Source organism: Notechis scutatus, chromosome 1 (genome assembly GCF_049901735.1).
Source record: "Notechis scutatus isolate UNSWTSFEM ecotype Mainland chromosome 1, rNotScu1.2, whole genome shotgun sequence".
NCBI classification, from domain to species: domain Eukaryota; kingdom Metazoa; phylum Chordata; class Lepidosauria; order Squamata; family Elapidae; genus Notechis; species Notechis scutatus.
In genome coordinates, this window is record NC_142009.1 from 40,543,896 (window position 1) to 40,566,625 (window position 22,730).

General features: G+C 37.1%; 1 protein-coding gene across 2 annotated transcripts in view; it reads left to right on the plus strand.

Moving 5' to 3' along the window:
* Positions 1-9,570: 9,570 nt before the first annotated feature.
* Positions 9,571-22,730, plus strand: part of ENTPD6 (ectonucleoside triphosphate diphosphohydrolase 6) — a 30,921-nt gene continuing 17,761 nt past the window's right edge. Inside the window, exons 1-8 of one of the 2 annotated variants that reach the window (XM_026684567.2) lie at positions 9,571-9,753; positions 10,337-10,500; positions 13,128-13,414; positions 14,565-14,641; positions 15,604-15,747; positions 16,790-16,865; positions 20,203-20,238; positions 20,945-21,033. In XM_026684567.2, coding sequence (XP_026540352.2) covers positions 13,171-13,414; positions 14,565-14,641; positions 15,604-15,747; positions 16,790-16,865; positions 20,203-20,238; positions 20,945-21,033 — 666 coding nt within the window. In that variant the 5' untranslated portion in view covers positions 9,571-9,753; positions 10,337-10,500; positions 13,128-13,170. Of the gene's footprint in view, positions 9,945-10,336; positions 10,501-13,127; positions 13,415-14,564; positions 14,642-15,603; positions 15,748-16,789; positions 16,866-20,202; positions 20,239-20,944; positions 21,034-22,730 lie in introns of both variants that reach the window. The other variant, XM_087961509.1, reaches the window with a different exon arrangement.

A 22,730-nucleotide genomic window follows, 5' to 3' on the forward strand; every position in this document is an offset into this window, starting at 1 on the left:
GGTACTTTGCTTTTGTGAAGTGACCATTCAAAGTTACAATGGCACTGAAAAAAGTGACTTATGATCATTTTTCACATTTATGACTGTTGCAGCATCCCCACAGTCACGAGAGGCCAGACGAGGAGATGCATGCCTCAATGTGAGTGATATTGAGTTGGCCACACCCAGCCAATAACATGACCACCAAGCCATGTCCACCCAGTCACATGACCACCAAGTCATGCCCACCACCTAAGCCATGCCCACAGAACCGGCTGTTAAGAATTTGAATCTCACCCCTCCTTTATAGGTTAAAATCGGCAACTTAAATTGTACCTGGAAACCAACTGGCAGTGAATGCAAGCAAAATCAAGAAAACATTCATCCTATACAAAAAAACAAAGTAAAACCAAATCCCACCTTTATTGGCATGCCTGATGTGAACCCACTCAATCCATGTTATGTATTTTCCACTGAAGCCTCTCAAAAACTATTAGGTGAGAACCCCACTTCATAAAGTTAGTCCACTGTTTGATTGCTGTTAGCTCTTTGATTACTGTTAGTAGTCCAGACATGAAGTGCAACCAGGAGTACTAGCTCTATCCTTATTTCAAGGCTATATTAACAGAATCTTGCAAAAGATTTTTCTCTTTTACACTTCAGAAAACTAGGGAGGGTCCTTCCTGAAATATTTTCTATGTCATCCCCCCTTTTGTGGGCGGAGAAATCTTTTACATACAGATGTGCCATCCCTATCTCTCAAGGTCATTCCCATATACCATTAAAAGTAGAGAGTGATGAAAGTGAGATTGCATACATTGTATCTGCCTTCTCCAACATGAGTCCTCTAAAATTGAGGAAATCCAACAGTTGCAGCTGAAACACTTCTGGAGATTTTGCATTACAGTGATTGAGTGATGTGATGGTTCAGTGGTAGACATGTTAGTGGGCACTCTTCCCACTAGGTCCATGTAACAGAGGATGACCAACAGATCCCTACCTATTCTTTCAAGCTAACCAGCTATCAGAAACAGCTACCAATAAGGGAGAGAAAATACCAATCTCAATTGGCATGGAAGGAAATTAAAGTAAAGATTACCCTACCCCAGTGAGCCACATAAATTTTTGAAAGCCACCAAGAAACAGAAAACTTTTTTTTTCTGCTAAAAGCACAGGAACAGAATTCCAGGACATACCATAGAGCTACTTCTACTTTATCTTCCTCAAAAGCAGCATGAAGATGAGCCATAATTGCCTTAACTTCAACTGAGCTTTTAAGCACTGAGAACAAGAAGAAGTATCACTCAGCCACTGCACCATCTCAAAGTGGACTAATTATCATTCCCTAACTTCATGCAAAAGGGAAAGGTAGCTTTTACTTCCACACTTAAGTCATTATTCCAAATTACGTTCCTGCAGATGTAGAGATGTCCACATGGATAGCAACATTTAAAAAACCACCCTTTCATCTCTGCTGTTTAATTGACCTGCAGCTGAACTAGAAGTAAATCAACTTACTTTTCCATTCCTAGTAAGCCTTATGGGATAACAGGTATGGAGATGCTGCCAAGCTAATGCAAACCTCACCCCAATCCTGAAGAAAATCTATAGACTCAGTTGAAAACTATGTGATTAAAAAAAAAAACATCATTGCATGTGGTCTGAATACTTATTCAGCTACTGGCCTATCATATTATTTAATAACAATTTAGTTTAGTTTAGTTTTCAGAAGATTGCAGACTAGATACAATTGTAGTTTAGGCAACAAAGAAATAATGCTAAGCCATTCAGTCCTCTTCAGCTGTCTTTAAAAATATTAGCTCACTCCAGCCTAAAGTAAAAAATTTAAGGACAGTACACGTCACCTTTCATTATTCTAAAAGCCAAGCATTTTACCATTTGTCAAGGCAGAAACAATTGCTCCTTATGAGATTGCACAACTCAGTCATGTCAGGCTGCCAGATTTCAAATAAGAGATAACAGAATAACATTGTTGGAAGGGACCATGGAGGTCTTCTAGTCAAACTCCCTGCTCAAGCAGAACAGCCTATGCTATTTTCGACAAATGGATGTCCGATTTTTTAAGAACTTCCAATGTTGGAGCACCCACAGCTTCTGGAGACAAGTTGTTCCACTAGTTTAAGCTGTACAAATCTAGGTAACCATTAGATGTCAGTGAAGAGATATAAAAAAACCCAACACTTCAATATTATCTATCCAGATTTTTGCAGCCCAGATCTGGTAGCTTGAATTCATGGGACTTCCTCTGATTTTCTTTTTAATGTAACTGAAATTGCGAGCATGCTTTGAGAGGAGGAAAGTAACTAATTCAGGCATGGATTTGCAAGCAGGCAATTTGCAAATTAATTACCCTCAAACAATGTTCTGAGGACAGGTTGTCCACACACTGAGGCAGCATATTTTTTGTTGTCTGGCAGCTCCCTGGTAATGGGCAGTTGAAATGCCTTTTTAAGAGTAGACAATGTGCCTGTTCATGTGTGCAACAATTTAGTGGGGAAGCTATAACACCCACCCCGGGTGGTGTAAGCTTGTCCTGGTTGTGTCCAGCTGCTGTAGCTCCATCCCAAGAATACAAGAAGCCATGTGTATGCAACAAAGCACGCTTGCCTTATTGCCCCTTCTGGCCTGGAAATGCCACTAGCATATGGGCCTTAAGGGACTCTATTCATTTACCAAACATTACATTTTCCCTAACTAAACGACAATGATATTGGACCTTCGATCAAGCAAGTGGCTCCAATTAAATTCCCTAGATGGTCACAAATGGGATGCTAATTGGCTTGGCTCATCGATTTTCTGCACACCTTCTCAAGAAGCAGATTGGGGTATTTTTCAGGCGTCTGATTGTTAATTGAAGTAATGAATAGAGAGCTGGATGGGTTTGGTAAATTTAACTCAAGCTATTCATGAGAGACTTCTAGCAACCAAGTGCTTTTCATGCGAGATGGGTAGCAATAGATTAGCTGGAGCCAATCATAGTCTAGCCTGAGCTCTTTATAACTTTACTCAGTAAGGCTTCTGACTGCTGAACATTATATAAGGACAGCTTTGTAAAGATATCCTGAACAATAGCCTTTGTTTTGGTGGACTCAAAATATCTTTTTCAGCTCCTAGAGCTTGTCTGGTTTATAGAACTGCTATTCCTGATATTCCCAAAACATTGTCTTATCATTTTTCATTTTTCATTCTCTGCGTACAGGGATGAAGTTCATCAGCTGTCCCTCTGGTCAATGACAATAAATTTATCTTATTATCTTATTATAAGGCCACTGAATTGACTTATCACAGGCTTATTTTCACAAGAAATCATCTTGTTTTGGGAAAGCTCACTGGTTACTGAATGTGAATGTGGCTACCATGAAACAAGGGACACTTATTCGCAAAAATGGTGCCAAAAACTAGTCATGAAATGTATTTATTTAATAGAAGCCCAATCTCCGTAGCCACCTTTGTCTTTATTTTCTAGAGGGTAACTATACAACTATTCACATTTTTAGCTTGTAAGAATGCATATCATGCCCCTTGAGCTCAAAAATATTGGCGGTGGGGTGAGAATGAGGCTTGTGCTTCACTTGATATTATATCGTAAATGAGTGACAGCCAGCCAGATAATATCCAGGCATGTTGCTATGAGGACACTGATGGGCATACTGTAGATATCACACTACTTAGTTGTGACTTCTATCAGTCTGATCTGATCAAGAGCTACTCTTGATCAAAGCTAGGAAATGCTTAATAAACAATACAGCAAATCCATTCTTCTAAAATAAAGCTCCCCATCCCAATTAACAGATTTGCTTGTTGGACAACAAATTGCAGAAGCTGCGGCTGAATGTGTAATTCCGTCCATTGATTAATTGAAATCTTAATTGGAAACACCATTAAAATGTGTTAAAAATGTGTTTAACAGACAAAGTCCAGCTAAATATTAGAAGGTTTTGTTTGAGTAACACCTAAAATATAAGATTATTTTTTTACTTTGATACCATTTTTTTTTTGCAAACTTTGGCAGAAATAGAGCAACCTTAAGGCTAGGAAACTGAGCTCTTACAGTAAGTAATACACACACACAAAATTATTATTTCATGTTTATTAAGCAACATGAGTTTATGTAATCAAACACAGCCCTCTATTGGTCAGAATGATTAATTCAACCTTCCCAATGCATAAAACATAAAGCAGTTCTATGATGGTATATTAGATCAGGGGTCGCCAACCTATTGGACCTCAGGGACCACCAAACTCATAATTTTAAATCCCGCGGACCACTAATATGAATTTTGACTGACGGTGGCTTGCTGAAGGTTTCCCAGAGTCTCTGCAGAAAGCAGCAGAGACCCTGGGAAAATCCCCAAAAAAGTCTGCAGGAAAATTCCCCACCCCTATTTCCTTCCGATTGATCATTATTTGAGGTCGCAGGATACCGTCCAGCTCTGTTCTCAGGGAGAGAGAAAGAGAGAGAAGAGACTTTTGGCTTCATGCAAGGAAAGCAGCAGAAGTCTTTCTTTCTCTCCCCCAAACTCCACCAGAAATGAGTCTTTGTGAGACCTGTTGCACTGGCGCAGCCTCTTGGAGCAGGATGCCTTGCAGAGTCCCAAAGATTCATTTCTGGCGGAGTTTGAGGAAGAGAAAGAAAGACTTTTGCTGCTTTCCTTGCGTGCAGCCAAAAGCAGAAATAGAAAGAAGCTGAAAGAAGCAGCCCGGTGGCCAGGCCAGGCACATGGGGTGAGTGGGGCAAGTTCCCCCCTCCACCCTTTCCCCCCTCCCCTCACTACCTCATGTTGTTCGCAATGGCAAGCGACACAAACCTTGTATTCCCGCTGGCCATGTGGGCGGAGCAGCCTTGTGTTCCCGTGCATCCTGGATTAATTGCTTTGGGGGTGTGCTTTGGGGGTGACATTTCTCTGCAGACCACCAAATTTTTCTCATGAACCACCAGTGGTCCCTGGCCCACTGGTTGGTGACCACTGGATTAGATTATTTAAGATATTCTTTATAAAATAAAAAGCCTATAAAGTATTCTTAATATTATCGGTATACTAAATTAGAAGTCCAAGTGTTTAGAGAGGAATTGAATATAGAATTAAAAGATTTATATATATTTTAAAAAGCCATTTTTGTAACTGTATGCCATATTTGTGTAGATTTGAAATAATATTTATCACTATTTATCTACTGGCTACTTTGTAACCTTACATGACTTGTTAACAAGATAAGGTCTTGATGGATTTAGCCAATTGTTGGTGATGTGGCAATCAAAATGCAATCTGATGTTATATCATGTAATAGAGTATTCTACATACTTCCTTTTGGATATAGTTGACAACAGAAAGAAAGGGGAGTTTCAAAGAACAGACAGGTGTGGAATCGAAAATACATTCCATTCTATTTTTTCAAAGACTGATTAGATGACTGAAGCTTCTGCCATGAAAAATCATGGAGAGCATGATTGCTGACTCTTGGCTATGGACATTTTCGTTGAATGATACACCTGGGCGGAGGAAGCAGGATAAGGTGACAGTGATTACGTATCTCAGAGTTGGCTACACCCAGGTAAATGCCGGATGTAGAATGTTAACTTCAAATAAATCTTTTTAGTTTTGGGAGTGTGGCTCGAGGCTCATGATTTAATTAGAGTAACTGCTGGAATCCTGACACTATAATTTGTGACAGTGGTGGAGTTCAATTTTTTTTACTACCCATTCTGTGGGTAGTATGGCTTGGCGGGTGTGGCAGAGGAAGGATACTGTAAAATCTCCAGTCAGAGGTGGTATTTGCCAGTTCTCCAAACTACTCAAAATTTCTGCTACCAGTTCTCCAGAATACCACCCCTGGTTCTGCTGAATACCACCACTAATTTGTGATTGCAGGATACTGCAGCCATTCGTAACTGCAAGCAGTTGCCAAGGGCCAAAATCACGATCACATGACCCTGGTGACATTGCGGTGGCTGAAACTCCAAGGACCAGTCCTCACCATTGTAACTTTGAACAGTTGCTAAATGTGGGTAAGTAATTCTAACCCAAGGACTACCTGTACAATGCCTTGAAATAAGCAGTTGCTATGTTTGCATAAGCTAGAGTCCAATTTTTCTTAGCACCCAGTTGCAATCCTATTAGTGATGTATGTGTGTGAATTACATCTGTAAAAAGGGTAAATGGTCCTCTGTGATTGATTTTGCCAACAAGGCTTATAGTTAACCCAGTTTTCTGGATTGAGCCACAAACAAAATAAATATAAAGGTTACATTTTTATAACATGTTAGGCTAACTTTGCTAGCTGATCATGCAGTATTTAATTATTTGCTGCAATTAGTTTTCCTCCTCAAACTATGACTACTTATTCAATTGTCAAGATAATTCTACATGCAGTTGTTGAGATGGATTGTAGAATACAAGATTATTATAGATTTGTTAGATTTTAATAGGCCACTAAAATGTTTTCATTTTATAGTTAAAAGCACAGATTATATTATTATTTATTAACAACATTCAAAAGACACCAGTACAAAATCTGAATACTGTAATAGAGTACATGTAGTTCTTATTTACAACAGTTCAATGGCATTGAAAAAAGTGATTTATGACTGTTTTTTATGCTTACAACCATTGCAGCATCCTGATGGTCATGTGATTAATACTCAGATGCTTGGCAACTGACAGTTGCAGTGTCTCAGGGTCATGTGATCACCAAGCAAAGTCAATGGGGAGGCCAGATTCACTTAACCGTGTCACTGTGTTTCTAACTCAACAACTGCAATGATTAACAACTGTGGCAAGAAAGGTCATAAATGGGACAAAATTCACTTAACAACTATCTCACTTAGCAACAGAAATTTTGGACTCAATTGAATTGAACTGAACTGAACTTTATTTGGCCAAGTGTGATTCAACACACAAGGAATTTGTCTCCAGTACAGAAGCACTCAATGTACATGCAAAGCAACAGAATCATCATCATCCCAATAAAAGGAGGGGAGTTAAGAAGATACTTTGTAATCATAAATTGAGGACTACCTGCAATATAAATTGTATATTAAGCAATAAATATTACAATTTTAGAGCAAGGATGGTGAGAGCGATTGAATAAAATTTCATGACCCATCTGGTAATGGCCAACGATTGATCAGCTAAGAGGAAGAAAGCATTTTTCTTTTCTGAACTTCCATGAGGTTTGAATAAATAAGACATTATTAGATTCTTGTGCTAGGTAGTATAAAGGGATTGTGAAGAAGTATATGTACATTGTCACCTGCAGAGGAAAAGGCACTCTGACAAAGAAATACTATTATATATATTTTCCAGCAGTGATGTTAGCAAAACATCAAATATAAACAGAGTCCAGACTGTTCAATAAGCCAGCCATAAAATATTATCGAAGTAAATAGAAGTTGAAAAAGATCTTCCACACACATTTGATCTAAAACAGGGGTGTCAAACTCGATTTCATTGAGGAACTTATCAGGGTTGTGTTTGACCTCAGGGGGCCAGGGTGTGCATGGCAAGGGTGGGTGTGGCCAGCTCTATGTCACTCGTGTTGGGGACGCCTGTGGTGGCCCGAGCGTTCTGCCAGTGAAAACGGGCTCCTGAGCTCTGTTTTTGGCTGTGATGGCCTCCTGTAACCCTCTGCCAGAGAAAATGGAGCTCAGGAGAACCGCCCGCAGCCCTCCTGAGCTCTGTTTTTGCTGGCAGAGACACTGCTGGCTGGTCCTTTGCTGTTTCCAGGGCAGCTCCGCGGGCCACATCTAAGCACCCCGCAGTCTGGATCTGGCCCCTGGGCCTTGAGTTTGACACCCCTGATCTAAAACATTAAGCCTTCCATTTGCCACCATTCCTCAAAAACTTAGACAGTGACTTCATAGTTTAGTTCAATATATTAAGCATCTTTTTTCAAACTATGACTGTTTGTTTGGTGCAGTACCACAAATACTGAAAATTTTACAAAACATAATGGTAATAACCACATTCTGAATTAAAAATTATTAAAAATGTTCCTAAAGCTGCCCAATATATGTTTTTAAGGACCTTGTGGTAAGTTTTTTATATGTTCCCAATTTCTTGAAGTTTGAAAGTTTGAAATCCAGTTTAATTTTGATAAAGAGCCATATTTGGTTTCCTTGCCTAGTTTAATTTGCTTGAAAGCTCCCAAAATTTCTTGACCTCAAAGATCATTTCATCATTATTTCACCAATTTAATGAATGACATGTATTATTGCAGTTGACCTATTCAATATCTGAATTTAATTAGCTTCCAGAGAGCCTGGCCTAAGCAAGAGCCAATGGTTGAGCAGATGACCATTTGTTAAGAAGTGTAATGGGCACATACCTTCATGGGGAGGAATTCAAGCACAAATTCAGAATCTGTCATTTCCATTTCCTTGGGCTGGGTATGACACATAAACAAGTGGCACCATATGGATCTTAAACCCACATCAAACCATAATTTTGATTCTGATCCTATGAAATGCAATATTTGCTTATTAACATAGCTTTCCCAAACTTGATATTTCCAGGTATGTAGGATTATTATCCTTGGTCAACATGGCAAATAAATCTCAAGTGGACCAATTCTGAGGAGCTGGTAATGCAGAGGGAATTGCCTACCATTGAATGTGACATTCTATGGAAACAAAAATTGGAATTTAAAGAAGCAGGAGAGAAAGAATATTGATGCTTTTGAAATTTGGTGTTGAAGAAGACTCCTGACAATATTGTAGACAGCTAAGAAAGTAAACTACTGGATCATTGAACAAATCAACCCAGAGTTTTCACTCAATGCACAAATGAGCAGGTTCAAATTATCCTACTTTGGACACATTACATGAAGAGTTAGTTCTTTAGAGAAGGTGGAAGCTGGGAAAGTAGGAGGAAAGAGGATGACCAGCAGCGAGGTGAATGGACCCAGTTACAGTGGCCATGAGTGCACCATTGGAAGACACAATAACACAGCTGGAAGAGGCCTTGGAGGTCATCAAATCTAGCCCCTGCTCAAGCAGGAAACCATTTCAGACAAATAGCTGCCATGTTTTTTCTTGAAAGCCTCCGGTGTTCAAACAGTACATTAGGGAGAGATTGTCATGAAGAAAATCTATCTGTGCAGTCAAAACATGACTTGATGATGCATGCTTAATCAAAAAGCTTGGGACAGCAGAAGTGGACACAACAGATTGATACATACAAGATACAGAACACCAGAATTGGAAGGGATCTTGTAGGTCAACTAGCCCAACCCTCCCCCCAAAAAAGCACCATTTCTTATCACTTATATTTTTATGTACACTGAGAGGTTATGCACTGAAGACAAATTCTTTTTGTGTCCAATCACACTTGGCCAATAAAGAATTATAAACTATTCTGACAGATGGCATAAAACCCACTAGCGGGTAAACACTTTTTGCCATGCAAAAAAAAGGAACGAGAGCTCCATTTTCCCTCCCAATAAAACCATCAGGCTGTCCTCCAAGTTGGATTTTCCCTACCCTCCTATCTTTGTCCCACAGGGAAGTCCGCCTTGAAATTCGCTTACACGCTCCTTGAAACTGCGGTGCTAGGGCCTGCCGTAGAAACCGGCGGGTCCGTTTTGCGCATGCGTAGGTTTCACAACCAGGGCGGACCCGCCGATAGCTCTTCTCTTGAAATGGGGAAAAGGAGCGCTCGGATTCGGCGAAGTTGAGAAGAAAGCGGGTTGGGCAACGACGAGCTCGCCTGTTTCCAGCATGCGGTTCCTTGGCTGCCTAACGCGCCACGAGCGGAGGTGAGGGAAAGAACCGCCCGACGTCTTCGGTCGGATTCCCGCCGGCTCAAGCAATGAGAAATGGGGGCAGGCGAAGGGAAGGGACGTTACAGTAAAACCGCGCTTTACTGACGGAAAAAGGAGGCAGCCGCTTTGTGTCTGTGACTTCTAAGCGCGGCTTTTGGGTTCAGCGTTTCTCTTTAAGTAGTTTGGTAAACGGCCCAATAAACCGCGGCTGGGCCAGTTCATGGCAAGGGTAAGACGTGGGAGTCCCAGCCAGCTTCCGGGTTGTGATCTTGTTTCGTCTGGAGGGATTTAGGGAGGCTTTTTGAAAGTAAACCTGCCTAGAAAAGCAGTTGCTATTTATAAGACGATGATGATGACGACGACTACATGGTGGAGAATAATTTACAGGGGAAGCTAACTAATACAGTTCAATATTTAGCTGGGTTCTCATATATGGGTTGATTTGGTTTTTGCTTAATGCATTGGGTAAATCAAACCATAGTTCAGGTCATATAATTTAGGGTTAATTGTGAACTAAGCCCTCCTAAATTATTCGTTTATGTATTGTATGAACTAAGGTATTTTTCATTCCTTCCAGGTGGCCAGATGCAAAAGGCTACAGTTTGACTGAAGCGAAGAACATTTTCAAAGTGCCATTTATTTTGTGTGGGTAGGAAAAGGAAAGAGAAGTATTGCTATATTTGCTGAAATGTTCTTATATAATTTGAAAAAGGCAGAGTCTCTTCAACTGGTTACCAGATTGTAAGTTGCCCAGAGTTACTGTGGTAATAATATTATTACAGCCAATAATTTTTATAAATAAATAAGTTACCTTATACCTTTTAACATTTAACACTATAATTCAGCAATGTCTTCTTTGTTCTTTATCATTCTAATGGTAAAATACTGTTTTGTCTGTATACTTACTGCAGAACAATTTCAAAAATAGCATTGTTCTTATGCACCTCTCCCTCGTATTTATAAACATATACTTGTTGCATTTTCTACTGGGTGATAATTCTCTGAAAATTAGTTTATCAAAGTATAACTGTTGGGTGTGAAACTGTCCTTATTTCATTCTCTTTTTATATGGAAAATTAATCATTTGGGATTGTGAAAGTATTTTAGTGATTAATATAAAAATGGTGTATTCCAATTTGAAAGCTAAAATATAGCTGAACATTTGCCGTATTTTAACATTTAAAGACAGAAAGAATCCTCTACCATTGTATCTATGAACATGTACATTTTACATGCCTAGGTTGTGCATAGTGTAAGTATGAAAGAGAGAATATTAAATGGGATAATTAAAAATATTTTAATAACTTCCTCATAATATTGCTACTTTACTTTTTTTCCAGCTCCTATACTAAATAACTGTGAGAATCCCACTTCTTTTGTAAACTAATAATCCTAACTGTTGCTCTTTACTATCGTGGTTCTTTAGATACCCCTAAGCCTACAATGTTTCTTGAGCAAGCAGGGCTGGTCATTAATTACTGGGTTATTTATTTCCACAATACAAAATTCTTGCTCCCTTAGAATGTAAATATTAATTATGGAGCAAATAATGATTGTTAGCAATTAAGGAAGTGTTTATTAATATTTGAGGTACCATGAGTCCCTGAAATTATAAATGAATTTGAATTGTTTCCCCCTAAATAATGTGGAAGAATACTTGTATTAAGCCAGCATCTCCCAACTAATTATTAAGCATATATATTACTTTTGAAAAAAAGAAACTTAAATAACATTCAGTTTACAGAAGCAAAAAAAAAAAACACTTTTAGTGGAAACTTGTGTGAAGGATTAAGGAGTCTGTTTGCATAATGATTTCTTTGTAAGGAACCCTTATTCCCTTATACAAGCGTAGAGTTTATCTAAGGAATAGGAAGTTAAAGGCAGAAAGTTGGTTGGTTAAGAGGTTTCAGTAAATGTCTAGGTGGTCTATAATATATCTGAAAATATTTTTAGATCAAAATATCAATAGCCATAATCAATACCAAAAATTTCCCCACCCTCTTTTTAAACTAGGTTACTAAAGCTGAAATGCTCTTGGGAGAAAAGCAACTAACACTGAAAGTTCAGTTATAAAAAATAATTCAGGATTGTCCATGTGCTCAGAGGCATACTGTACTTGTTTATTAAATCTAAGAGCATGCACCTTTTCTCTTGACTTACCTATTCCTTAGCTGGCTTTGGTTGGTGAACCTGAGAATTCAAAAATAAATAAATTGAACTAAATCACACAGGTAGAAATATTTTCCCCGTTGATGTAAACTAATATTTTAAAGAGTACTTTTCCAGTTTCTGTCTTAGAAAGTATTCAAGTAGCCTGCAATTTTGAATAAAATACTATATTCACCATGTTCTAAAAAAAAAATAATATTTTCTGTATGTATAGTTTCATTGAGAAAAACTGGGGAAGTGTCAAAGTACCAGGTGAAATTCTTACTTGAAATTCTTTAATTCAGCCATCAGTATTTTGTATTTGCTGACGCATAACAGTTGAATATATGTGCGTATACATAATGGAAAGTTCAGTTTACTATGATTCAGATTAACTGAAATCAGAGTTCATACAAATAGGAGGAAATGATTATTATACCATACTCACCATACAATAATTTTCTAGGAGGAACTTATCTGAATTAGGAATTTGTTTACTTTAAAAAATACAAAAAACTTTCCTTTGAATATATTATTGCTGTTGCTTTAATAAGAGACCTGGCTAAAGTACAAGGAAAATTACAAATATAGAATATTAGTCCAGTTGAATATTATATAATTCTTTGGAATATAATACATTTTTAAAAGAAATAAATTCTAGAACACTCTAATTTTGACAAGTGAGGAAAATTTCTGCAAGACTCATATCTTAGTTTTTATATATATCTATAATAATGTAATTTCATTAGTTTAACAATATATCAGTGTTTGTTTTGGTAGAAGTACTTTACTCCTTGTCAAAAATCAGTGAATTCAAAATGTTAGGTCAGTATTTATCTCAATAATCTTATTTTATTATTTTACCACAGAATTTTCCTCATGCCAAAAAAAAAGTATTATTACAGTAATAGTATCAATAGAATTGTGAAATCTGGCTTAAAACTTCCAGCAGTATTTTCTATAGTTTTTCTGGAGTAACAAGCTTTTAACGATAGTTCTTATAGATTTTTTATTACATTGTGTATTTTTAGGAATGTCATCATATAAAAGTCCTCAAGGGAAAAATTACAAACTAAAACACATTACCACATCATTGATATGATATATTAATGTTGTACTGCATCTAAGTAGCCTTTCTAGTATATTTTGCACGATGACTCCATTTTTCTCAAATAAAATTTCATACTTCTTTATAAAACAATTTTATTTTTATATTGCAGGAAATCATAAGCAACTGCTCAAAAAAGTGAAAGAAAAAGTCTAATGGAGATCATGAAGATCCCAAAACCATTCTGGATATTTTCAATTTTCACATGTGCTGCTATATATGCTGTGTATACCAAGTGGAATTTTGATTACAAAGGAAAAGGTGTTGACAAAGGTTTGGAAAAGCAGCTTGGTGCTGAGATCTCAAGAAAAGATGAGGCAGTTCTTTATGGAATTATGTTTGATGCTGGAAGCACTGGCACCCGTATACATGTATTCCATTTTGCACAGAAACCAAAAGGTAACCCCTTCAGTTCATAATTTTGCTAACAACCACTTGTTCAGTAACTCTGGAAAATTACCGCAGTGCTGAATGAGAGGTACTTACATCTTGTCTTCAAAATTCTGGCCATCACAGTGTCCCCATGATCATATCATGATTTGGGAAACTAGCAACCAGCTTGCACTCAGGATGATTGCAGTGTCCCGTGGTCATGTGATTGCCATTTGCAACCTCTGCCTGCTTCCCACAAGCAAAGCAATGGGGAAGACAACAGGGAAGGTCATAAATCACTCTGGTCAGTTCCCTCCAGCCTTCCTGCACACTGTACAACATGGTCTTTCCCTTGACTGCCACACACCCAACTTACATGCAGCCTGAACTTGTCACATGATTGCCATTTGAGCACTTCAAAATTGGTATGCAATCAAATATCACAGTCTACCATGATCGTGTGATCACCATTTGTGTGGAAGCGATTAATAGAGAAGGTGGAAGTAAAATCGTAAGTCACGATCATGTGATATTTTGCTTAATAACTAGTGATTTGCTTAATGACTGAAGGGGAAGTGAGATCATAAGCCTGTCATAGTCGTGATGTTTTGCTTAGTGACTGCAGTGTTTAACAATGAAGTTTTTTTTCCAATTCTGTTTACTAAATGAGAACTACCTGTGCTGTTTTCCTACTATTTTCTTTTATTGTTTACTCATGTCGGAATTTGCTGCTCCCTGGTGGCTCAAATATTTTAATATTGTTTATAAAAGCTATGGCATATTTATATATTGAAGGGTGGTGGGTTTTTTGAGATCTATTTTGAAGGTAGAGCAATAGATGCAAAGAACATGGTCTAATTATAATTTTCATGAGAATGTAAATATAGTAATCCTTCAGGTTACAAATTGTTGAAGGCAGTACATAAGAAATATGTATTTTTTTTAGGAATCACATAAATAGTGTCATACAATGAAGAACTACGGTATTCCCGTAAGACAGAAGGAAAGGGGATACTTCTGCTGGGTTTCTTTTCTGCAGTTAGTCCCCCTTATGAAGAAGGATTTCACATTAATTTCTTGATTAATTAACTTAATTTTTGGTGTCTTTGATTTGCGGACTGCAAAATTATGTATAGAAGTTACTACATTGAGTTAATTTTCCTTTTTTAAAAAACAGAACTTCCAAGATTAATTGATACCACATTCAAAGCATTAAAACCAGGACTCTCTGCATATGCTGACAATGTGGATAAGGTAATTTGAACTTAAATAAGATAATTTAGGTCATGCTTGCCTGGTAATAATTGTTAATTATTGTTAACTTATAAAAATTATAATTATAAATATTGACATAAATTATAAAAATTATAATAATAGCAATTTCTTCTGAAGAAACATGCATATCGTTGTATTACAGGTGTATAGTTGAAGAAATATATATCTGTGCTATTTGTTAGGTAAGATTTAAAACATTTATTCTGTCTCCATTTTTAAAAGGTATCTAGGTAGGCATACCTTGTGCCAAAGTTAGGACCATAGATATCAGGCACAAGCAACCAGAACTGTTCCGAGGTTTCAGTCAAGAGGTTTCTTTATTACTGAGTTGACAGACTGCCTGCCTTCCCCTGAGAAAGCCTGATATAGTGTTTGATCTCATATGCTTTCTCACCTGCTATGGAGTCCAAGCTACCATGTTTCTTAATTCTCCCTATTGGGGGCCTCCTTCCTTTCAGCTCTTGACTCCACCTGGAGTTGTTTTTATGTCATATCGAGGTAAGATCTGTCTGAAACCTGAATTTTCCTGGCTTTTCATGTAGTACTAGCATGTCTAAACAATAAAACACATTGCATGTGAGACATCTTCATCTAGCAAAAGTATTCAGGATAGGCACAAAATCTCCTGACTTAGAGCTTAGAGGGGGAAAGTCAGGTCCTGAAAATCTTCATCTAGATCTTGGGGAATGCTGTTCCACAGAAACACAGAAAAATGCTGTGTTTTATATATATCAAGAAGTTAGGCAGCCTCAAAATCTTAAAAATAAATATCCTGCATCATCCCCATTTATAGTTACTTGTTTTTTAACTGCTTGAATGAGAGCCTGTCTGTTTTAGTGGTTTAAGGTACCAGGCTAGAAACCAAAATAAGAAAACATGCATGCGTGCATCCCCACACAAAACCCTGCTTAAATAAAAAGACAACACATTTTTTTTGTCAGAGTGCTGAAGGAATAAATGAGCTATTGGCAGTTGCTAAAGAAGCTGTTCCTATGCATTTGTGGACGTCAACTCCCTTAGTTCTTAAAGCCACTGCTGGCTTAAGATTGCTGCCAGGAGAAAAGGCACAGAAATTATTGGATAAGGTATTTTGTTCTCTATTCTTATTATCTTGATTAATCTAAATTAGTTTGGTATCAGGGCAGGAATCTCTTTAAGTCTTCTGCACTATGTATTCTAGTCTAGTAGATAATGATTACACTTCAGGCTTATTGATTAATACTAGAGTATTAATAGGGGGCTGCATTACAGTTTGTCATTCAGAGTTATAAAGATGGGTGTCATCAGTATTATATTGATTTCTTTTAAATCTTCCAATGAAGCAGTGGATGATTTGAACAGATATATCAAAAAGCTTAATATAGATAACACATCTGGAAAAAGTTTGCACCTGGAATGCATACATAATGTGATCTGGATGGGGTTCATTCTCCCTAAATGCTTTTAATTTTGGGGGTGCTTCTTGCTCCATTTTGGCTCCTGATTACTGCACAGGATTACTGTGCATTTTATTTATGGTTTTCCATCACATTCAGATGGTACATCAATTCTCAATTCCTGAGAATGACCAGCTGTTAGGAGACAATGGTACAGATAGTCCTTGGCTTACAACCATTTCTTTAGTAACCGTTCAAACTGCAAAAAGTGATTTATGACCAATTTTCACACTTGATGACCATTGCAGCATTCCCAGTCATGTAATAAAAATTTGGACTCTTGGCAACCGGCATGTATTTCGATGCATTCCAAGGTCATGTGATCTCCATTTGTGACCTTCACAGTTAGTTTCCAAAAAGCAAAGTCAGTGGGGGAAGCTGGATTCATTTAACATCTGCAAGATTCATTTAAGAACAGTGGTGATTCACTTAATAACAGTGGTAAAAAGGTCATAAAATTGGGCATGACTCACTTATTGACTGCTGTGTTTAGCAATCAAAGTTCCATCTCCCAATTGTTTTTGTAAGTCAAGGACTGTCTCATTAGGCAGGAGGTAGTTTAATAAGACAGTAAATTGTTCAATAAGAAGAATGACACCATATATACAATTGCAGAGAAATATAATCTTTTCTGAATTATTGCGTTTCTTGAGTTTTAAATGTATTTGTATGAATCTTCCTTTAATTTTAGGTAAAGGACATTTTTCAAGAGTCTCCATTCTTTATAGGAAATGATTGTGTCTCCATAATGGATGGATCAGATGAAGGTAGTTGAATTTATGTTTCAGTGATTTCATAGTATGTTTGCTTTTGATTCTAAAATAATCTTCCTGTGCAGACAGAATTTCTGTGAAACTAAGGGCAAACACAACTGTTTGTTTAATATCTCTGCAATGTTTTTCCCTTTTGTTCAATCATGTTTGATTCTCAGGAACTGGCTGGACAAGTCCCTGCAATTGTCTTGGCAAGGTTTTCAAAGTGGTTTGCCATTTCTTCCATCTTAAGGCTAAGGGAAAGTGTCTGAGGTCATCCATCCATTGTGACTAAAGTGGGACTAGAAATCATAGTCTTCCATTTTCTAACCTGATGCCTTAATCACTTGATCAAACTGGCTGCCCTACAATATTTTAACTGCTTGCAAATATCTGTGGAGTAATACAAAGAACATCTATTCCTGTTCTATTAAGCTAAATTACTGTTTCCCAAATTTATTTGGCCATGGAATATTTGGGAGTCTTTAATATATTAATGTAACATACGCATGTTACATGTGGGAAAGGAGGTTTTTACACACACACACGATAATTTTGAGTTTAGTTGAAACTTTGGTTAGGATTTATTGAAAATGAATCATAAAAATGAATTTCAGTCATTAAAAAGAGTGCTATGGCTGAGTGCCCATTTTTTGCCCAAAATCTTTACTAGGAGGAGTATTTTTCTTTTGCTGATCATAAATCAAGTTAAAATTAGAAGAACTACTAATCTTTGTGTATGGTGCAGCATTTCACACTTTTCATGATATCATAATGTGAAAATTCTGTTTCACATATATCGAACAAAGAAAGTATTCAAACTACATGTTTTGCAACAGTTAGGTTGAATTAAACTGCTCCAAATATAATTTTGTAGAATGTTACTTTTTTATTTTAGTTTAAAAAAAAATCATGAAACACAGAACTAGTGGCTTTGTAATCCATAATGAAACTAAAAGCTATGCTATAATTTCCTATCCTTTTATAGAGAAATCAAAATGGCTCCTATTATATCTTCAGCCAGTTGAAACAAAAAAAGACATTAGCCTGTTGTCTATGCAGAATTCTCAGTTGTCAGGTACTATGCATTCACTGAAATTTTATTAGAGAATATCTAGTTGACGTCTAAGCTGATAGAGAAGAATATTTGTAGCTCAGAGTTGAAGGGTCCTTAGTACTATCTGAGCTGGGTTGTTTTCTTGCAAATGATTCATTATACAAGCTAGGTACATCATCAGGTTACCTAGTTTAGGTAATGAAATATCTGCAAGAAAACAAGCTCAGGGACTTCCGGTTTGAGCTTCTTCGGTGACAGACCGAAACCTCGTCTCTCCGAGGCTTCGATCCGTGCTCGCCGCTGGAGCGCCCCGAGCCGGCTGGTTTCGGGGCTAAGCCACCTCGTAGAGGTGGTGAAGAGGGGGGAGACTGCCTGCAGGGTTGAGGAGAGCCGCACCTCTCCTCCCCAGCTGGCCACTACTCCCTTTCCCGAAGGCGGTTGTAGCAGAACTGGCCACCACAAAGAAGAACTTGACCGGAAAAGAATGTGCAGGAGGAAGATAAGAAGAGAAAGTTTTGGTTGACTGGGTCAAACAGCAAAAGCAACAAATAAGGTACCCTGGAATTTAAACTTAACAACATTGTCCCCAAAGAAGATTTTGAAGCTGCGAAGGAGAGAGAGAAGGGAAAGGATTAGGTTTTTTTTCTTCCCTTCCTTATACTGACAGCTAAGAGACTTCAGGAAACAAATTGAGAAGTTGGACTGGCTGTCCTACTGTACTAATAAATAGGAAATGCTATTTGCATTTATGGCAGTTTGTACTTGGCTTCTGAGGAATTCTGCCATTTGTAGGAGCAGTGGCTGGGCCAAGGGTCTTCAAACTTGGCAAGTTTAAGACTTGTGGACTTCAACTCCCAGAATTCCTGAGCTAACATGACGAAGAGAAATTCTGGGAGTTGAAATCCACAAGTCTTAAAGCTGTCAAGTTTGAAGACCCCTGGGCAAGGCACTTGGTTCCAATGTTAGCCACAGTCTGGCACCTACAGGAGTGCCCTAATCTCTTTTACTGAGAAAAAATAATTTCTTCATTCAGAAAGAAAATGAAGCTAGTTTAGTTAATAGTATTCAGTTCCAGGTAGAATTGCAAGTATCTATCTTCCACACAATGAGGGCAGGCTCATGTTAAAGTAAGTGAGCAATTTAGTTAATGAAATGTATTGTTTGTACTTTTATTTAGCTATTACTTGCTTTTAGACTTTACATGTTCTGAGACTGGAAGTACAATTGAGACAAAATTCTGTAGATAAGTTTTTCAGTTTGTACTGTATTTAATTTTTTATTATAAATTGTAGGCTACGCACCATATTAACATAGAACACTGTGTAGCCATCTAGGAAGAAGAATTTTCTATACTATACAATTTTCTATACTATATTTTAGCAGACACTTTGAATCAGTTCTGTTAGGGATACAACACCCTAGCAGAACGTGCAACGGCAGTCAAGCAGACAGAGAGTGTGTGTGAGATAAAGCGTTGTTGTAGCTTTACACTCAGTAAGACAGATACACTGTGCAATTAAATAGTTTTTATTCCAGCAAGAGTTATAGCATAGTCAAAGCAGTCCATATGTCATACACTAAGTTCAGACAGTCCTAGGGTTATTCAGTTTGCAAAAGTCCAGTGTAGAAAATAGGTCGTTCAACTCACAAACAATCAGTCCAATGATGTATCTCTTTTGCAGTCAGAGATATGAAGCAAAATCAAACCTTCTTTTCTTCTCTCAGCAAACGTACACAGTAATCACCATCAATCCTTCTCTGTCAGCATTTCAGTAAAAGCCCGCGAACAGTGAGCTCTCTTGCTCCCTCTTATGGCGATTTACAACCGCACCCAAAATACTTGGCTTACAGTTTAAAGTGACACACACATTTAAACTAACTAACATATATTATATTTAGCCAAACTAAGTTAGGTAACTAATGTTATCCCTAACAAGTTCATCATGACCATTTCCATATACAAATATGTAAAGGAAAAAAAGCATATGTCATGCATTGCTCCAAGTTAACTAAGATCTTTTAGCTTTCAAATAGCACACTGAAATGTCATTTTCTATATGTCTTTCCTCTAAAGATTCATCTCATTTTTTTCTGATATAGTAGAAACCTAAGCTCCAGTTAGTGTTAGTCAGATACCTCTATCCTAATTGTTGTAACAAGCATTTGTCTCCTGTGCCACTTTCTCACTCGTCCTGTTTTGATGATTTTAACCAATTTAAATTTGATCTTATAAATAAATCACAGGAACTGGAAAATAGAAATCTGATTTCTACTTATTGCATTTTTTTAAACCAGGTATTTCAGCATGGATCACAGTCAACTTTTTAACAGGTATGTTTGCAAGTATGTTGTATTACGTTTATATTCTATATTATTGTTATTTATTAAATTAGTCAGTTAATAAATCACCCACCCATCTTGTCAGAGGCAACTCTAAGTGGCTTACAAACTTTCAGTTACAATGTACTATTTTAAAACATTAAAACAGTAATAAGAATAATAAATTTAAAATTCAATTAAAATAAAGCTAAGCAAGATGGAGAGGGAGGGAACAAAGTGCGTACAGGGAGGTGGGGTAGTATCATTAGTCACCTCCATAGTGCTCACTCCCACTAGGACCCCAATATAATACAATTTATGTTCTCTCTAAATGTTCAAAGTATATAGTGGTAGTTTGCTATATGCTATTTTCTAAAGTAATTTGTTATATAAAACTATAAGATTTACGTAAGTACTATTAAATTCAGTGTAGCAGTTCCCAGGACATAAAACTGCAGCCACAGTTGCTTCGGATAAAACTCCAGTTATACTTTGAATTTAAAACCTATGCTTACTTTAAATATATTTCATCAAATACAAGTAATTAAAACATTTCCATGTATTTACGTTCCTTGTTATTTGAAATTTTAAGTCTGATTTATATATGTGTGATAATATAGGCAAGGTACATGTGTTTTACTTGGAACTGTTTGTAAAATAATTACATTTTTTAAATAAACATTCCATTAACTTTGCTTTATCAAATGATCCATTTCAGACAGCTTGAATAATCCAATGAAGAAATGTGTAGGAATGCTAGATTTAGGTGGTGGATCTACTCAAATCACATTTCGCCCAAGCACTGAAGTAAGAAGAATACAAGTCCCTTTTATTTCAACTCTTTCAAGAGATCACCAAACATTTTTACATTTTTTTGTTTATGTTGATTTGCTTCAATTTTGGTTTGGGGTATAAAACCATGTCAGCTTTTGTGTGGATTTAAAACTTGTATTGAAGTAGGAATTTAATTAACTCTCCACTGTTGACATTTAATGCTAGTAGGTTTTTCTATTCAAGAGGAGGAAGTTTGCCAGCAACTATTGCTTTTAGATATATGACTTCCATTATTGAAGAGAATTGTGCAAAGTTAATACTGGCTATATAAATGGCTATGGATGTTACCTAAAATTCAAAACTGTATAGTTTAGGTATTATCCAAGTAATCTTTCCAATACGTTGTTCTAGGTCTGATACAGCTCTATAAGTATGCCAGCAGATCTTAGGAGCTAACAAAAATTGTAGTATTATAGAATTTCATTCATTCATTCATTCACAGTATATAGCAAGTATAAAGCTGGAAAAATTCTGCCAGGCAGCCCATTTCTAATGCCTTTCTGGCAGCATTGCTTTTGATCCCTAGAAGTTCCTGGCCACCAAGGGCTGACAAACATTTCTACTAGGTAGTGTCTTTTCAGGATATCCTTGAAAAGTATCCAGAACTTCAGCTGATACAGTATGTGGCTATGAGGGTAAACATAAAGAAGGGCCCATGTCATCCTTTTACTGCACAAACTGCATTGGGTGCCATTTTGCTCCCAGGTCCAATTCAAGTTTTTGGTTATGACCCTGAAAGCCTTACATGACATGGGGCCACATAGGCCCATCCCATCCAGTCAAGCAGGAAAAGTGTATAATTGGCCTCGTCAGTTAAATAATTCCAACTGGAAAGGTCCAGGAAAAGTGCTTTGTCTGCCATTGTCCCTGACCTGTGGAACATTCTTCCCTCAGATAAGGCAGGTCCCACTCTCCTGGCCTTTTGGAAAAGGGTAAGAACATGGTTCTGCAACTTTGCTTGGGGCTGACAGAGGAGCAACAGTGGGCCTGGTTAGCGCCCTGAAAGTCCTTCCCTCCCCTTTTAATTAGCCTTAATACTGGTTTTTAATTCCTTGCCCTTTTAAAATATTATATACTGTTTTTATGTTTTAATATTTTATTTGTGCGCCGCCCAGAATACTTTTGTGAAGGAGATTTTAATGCCTTTTAAAATGTGATAATAGTCTATTGGGGGAAATAGCTCTGTATAAGAGTATGCATCTGCCTATTTTATTTAATTGAAAAAAATGAATGGGAGCTCACGAATAAGGTTTGAATATAAAGGTTGAAAGTTGGACCAGAAGGAGGGCTAAACAAGTCACAAAGAAGGGGAAAATAGAAAGCTGTGCTTGGATGGCTGATGAGGCTTCAAAAAGAAAGAAGGAAGAGGGTTAAAGAACAAATGGCAACATATTAAACAATACATGGACATATTGGAAGCAAGAATGGTTTGAAAGATATGGGAGATACAATGAATGATGAAAAATAATTTTAATCAAATTCCTTTTATGCCTTTAATTTATTTGACTTCCTATTTCTTATTCCTTATCTGTATTTTGCATAACCCTGACAGAGTTGATATGAATGTAGGTTACAATTAATTTATTTTAGTTGTCTTATAGGATGCCACTATAGTTAAGTGACATAAGTCACATAATTTTCATAGATACAAGTATCTGTAAGATTCTAGC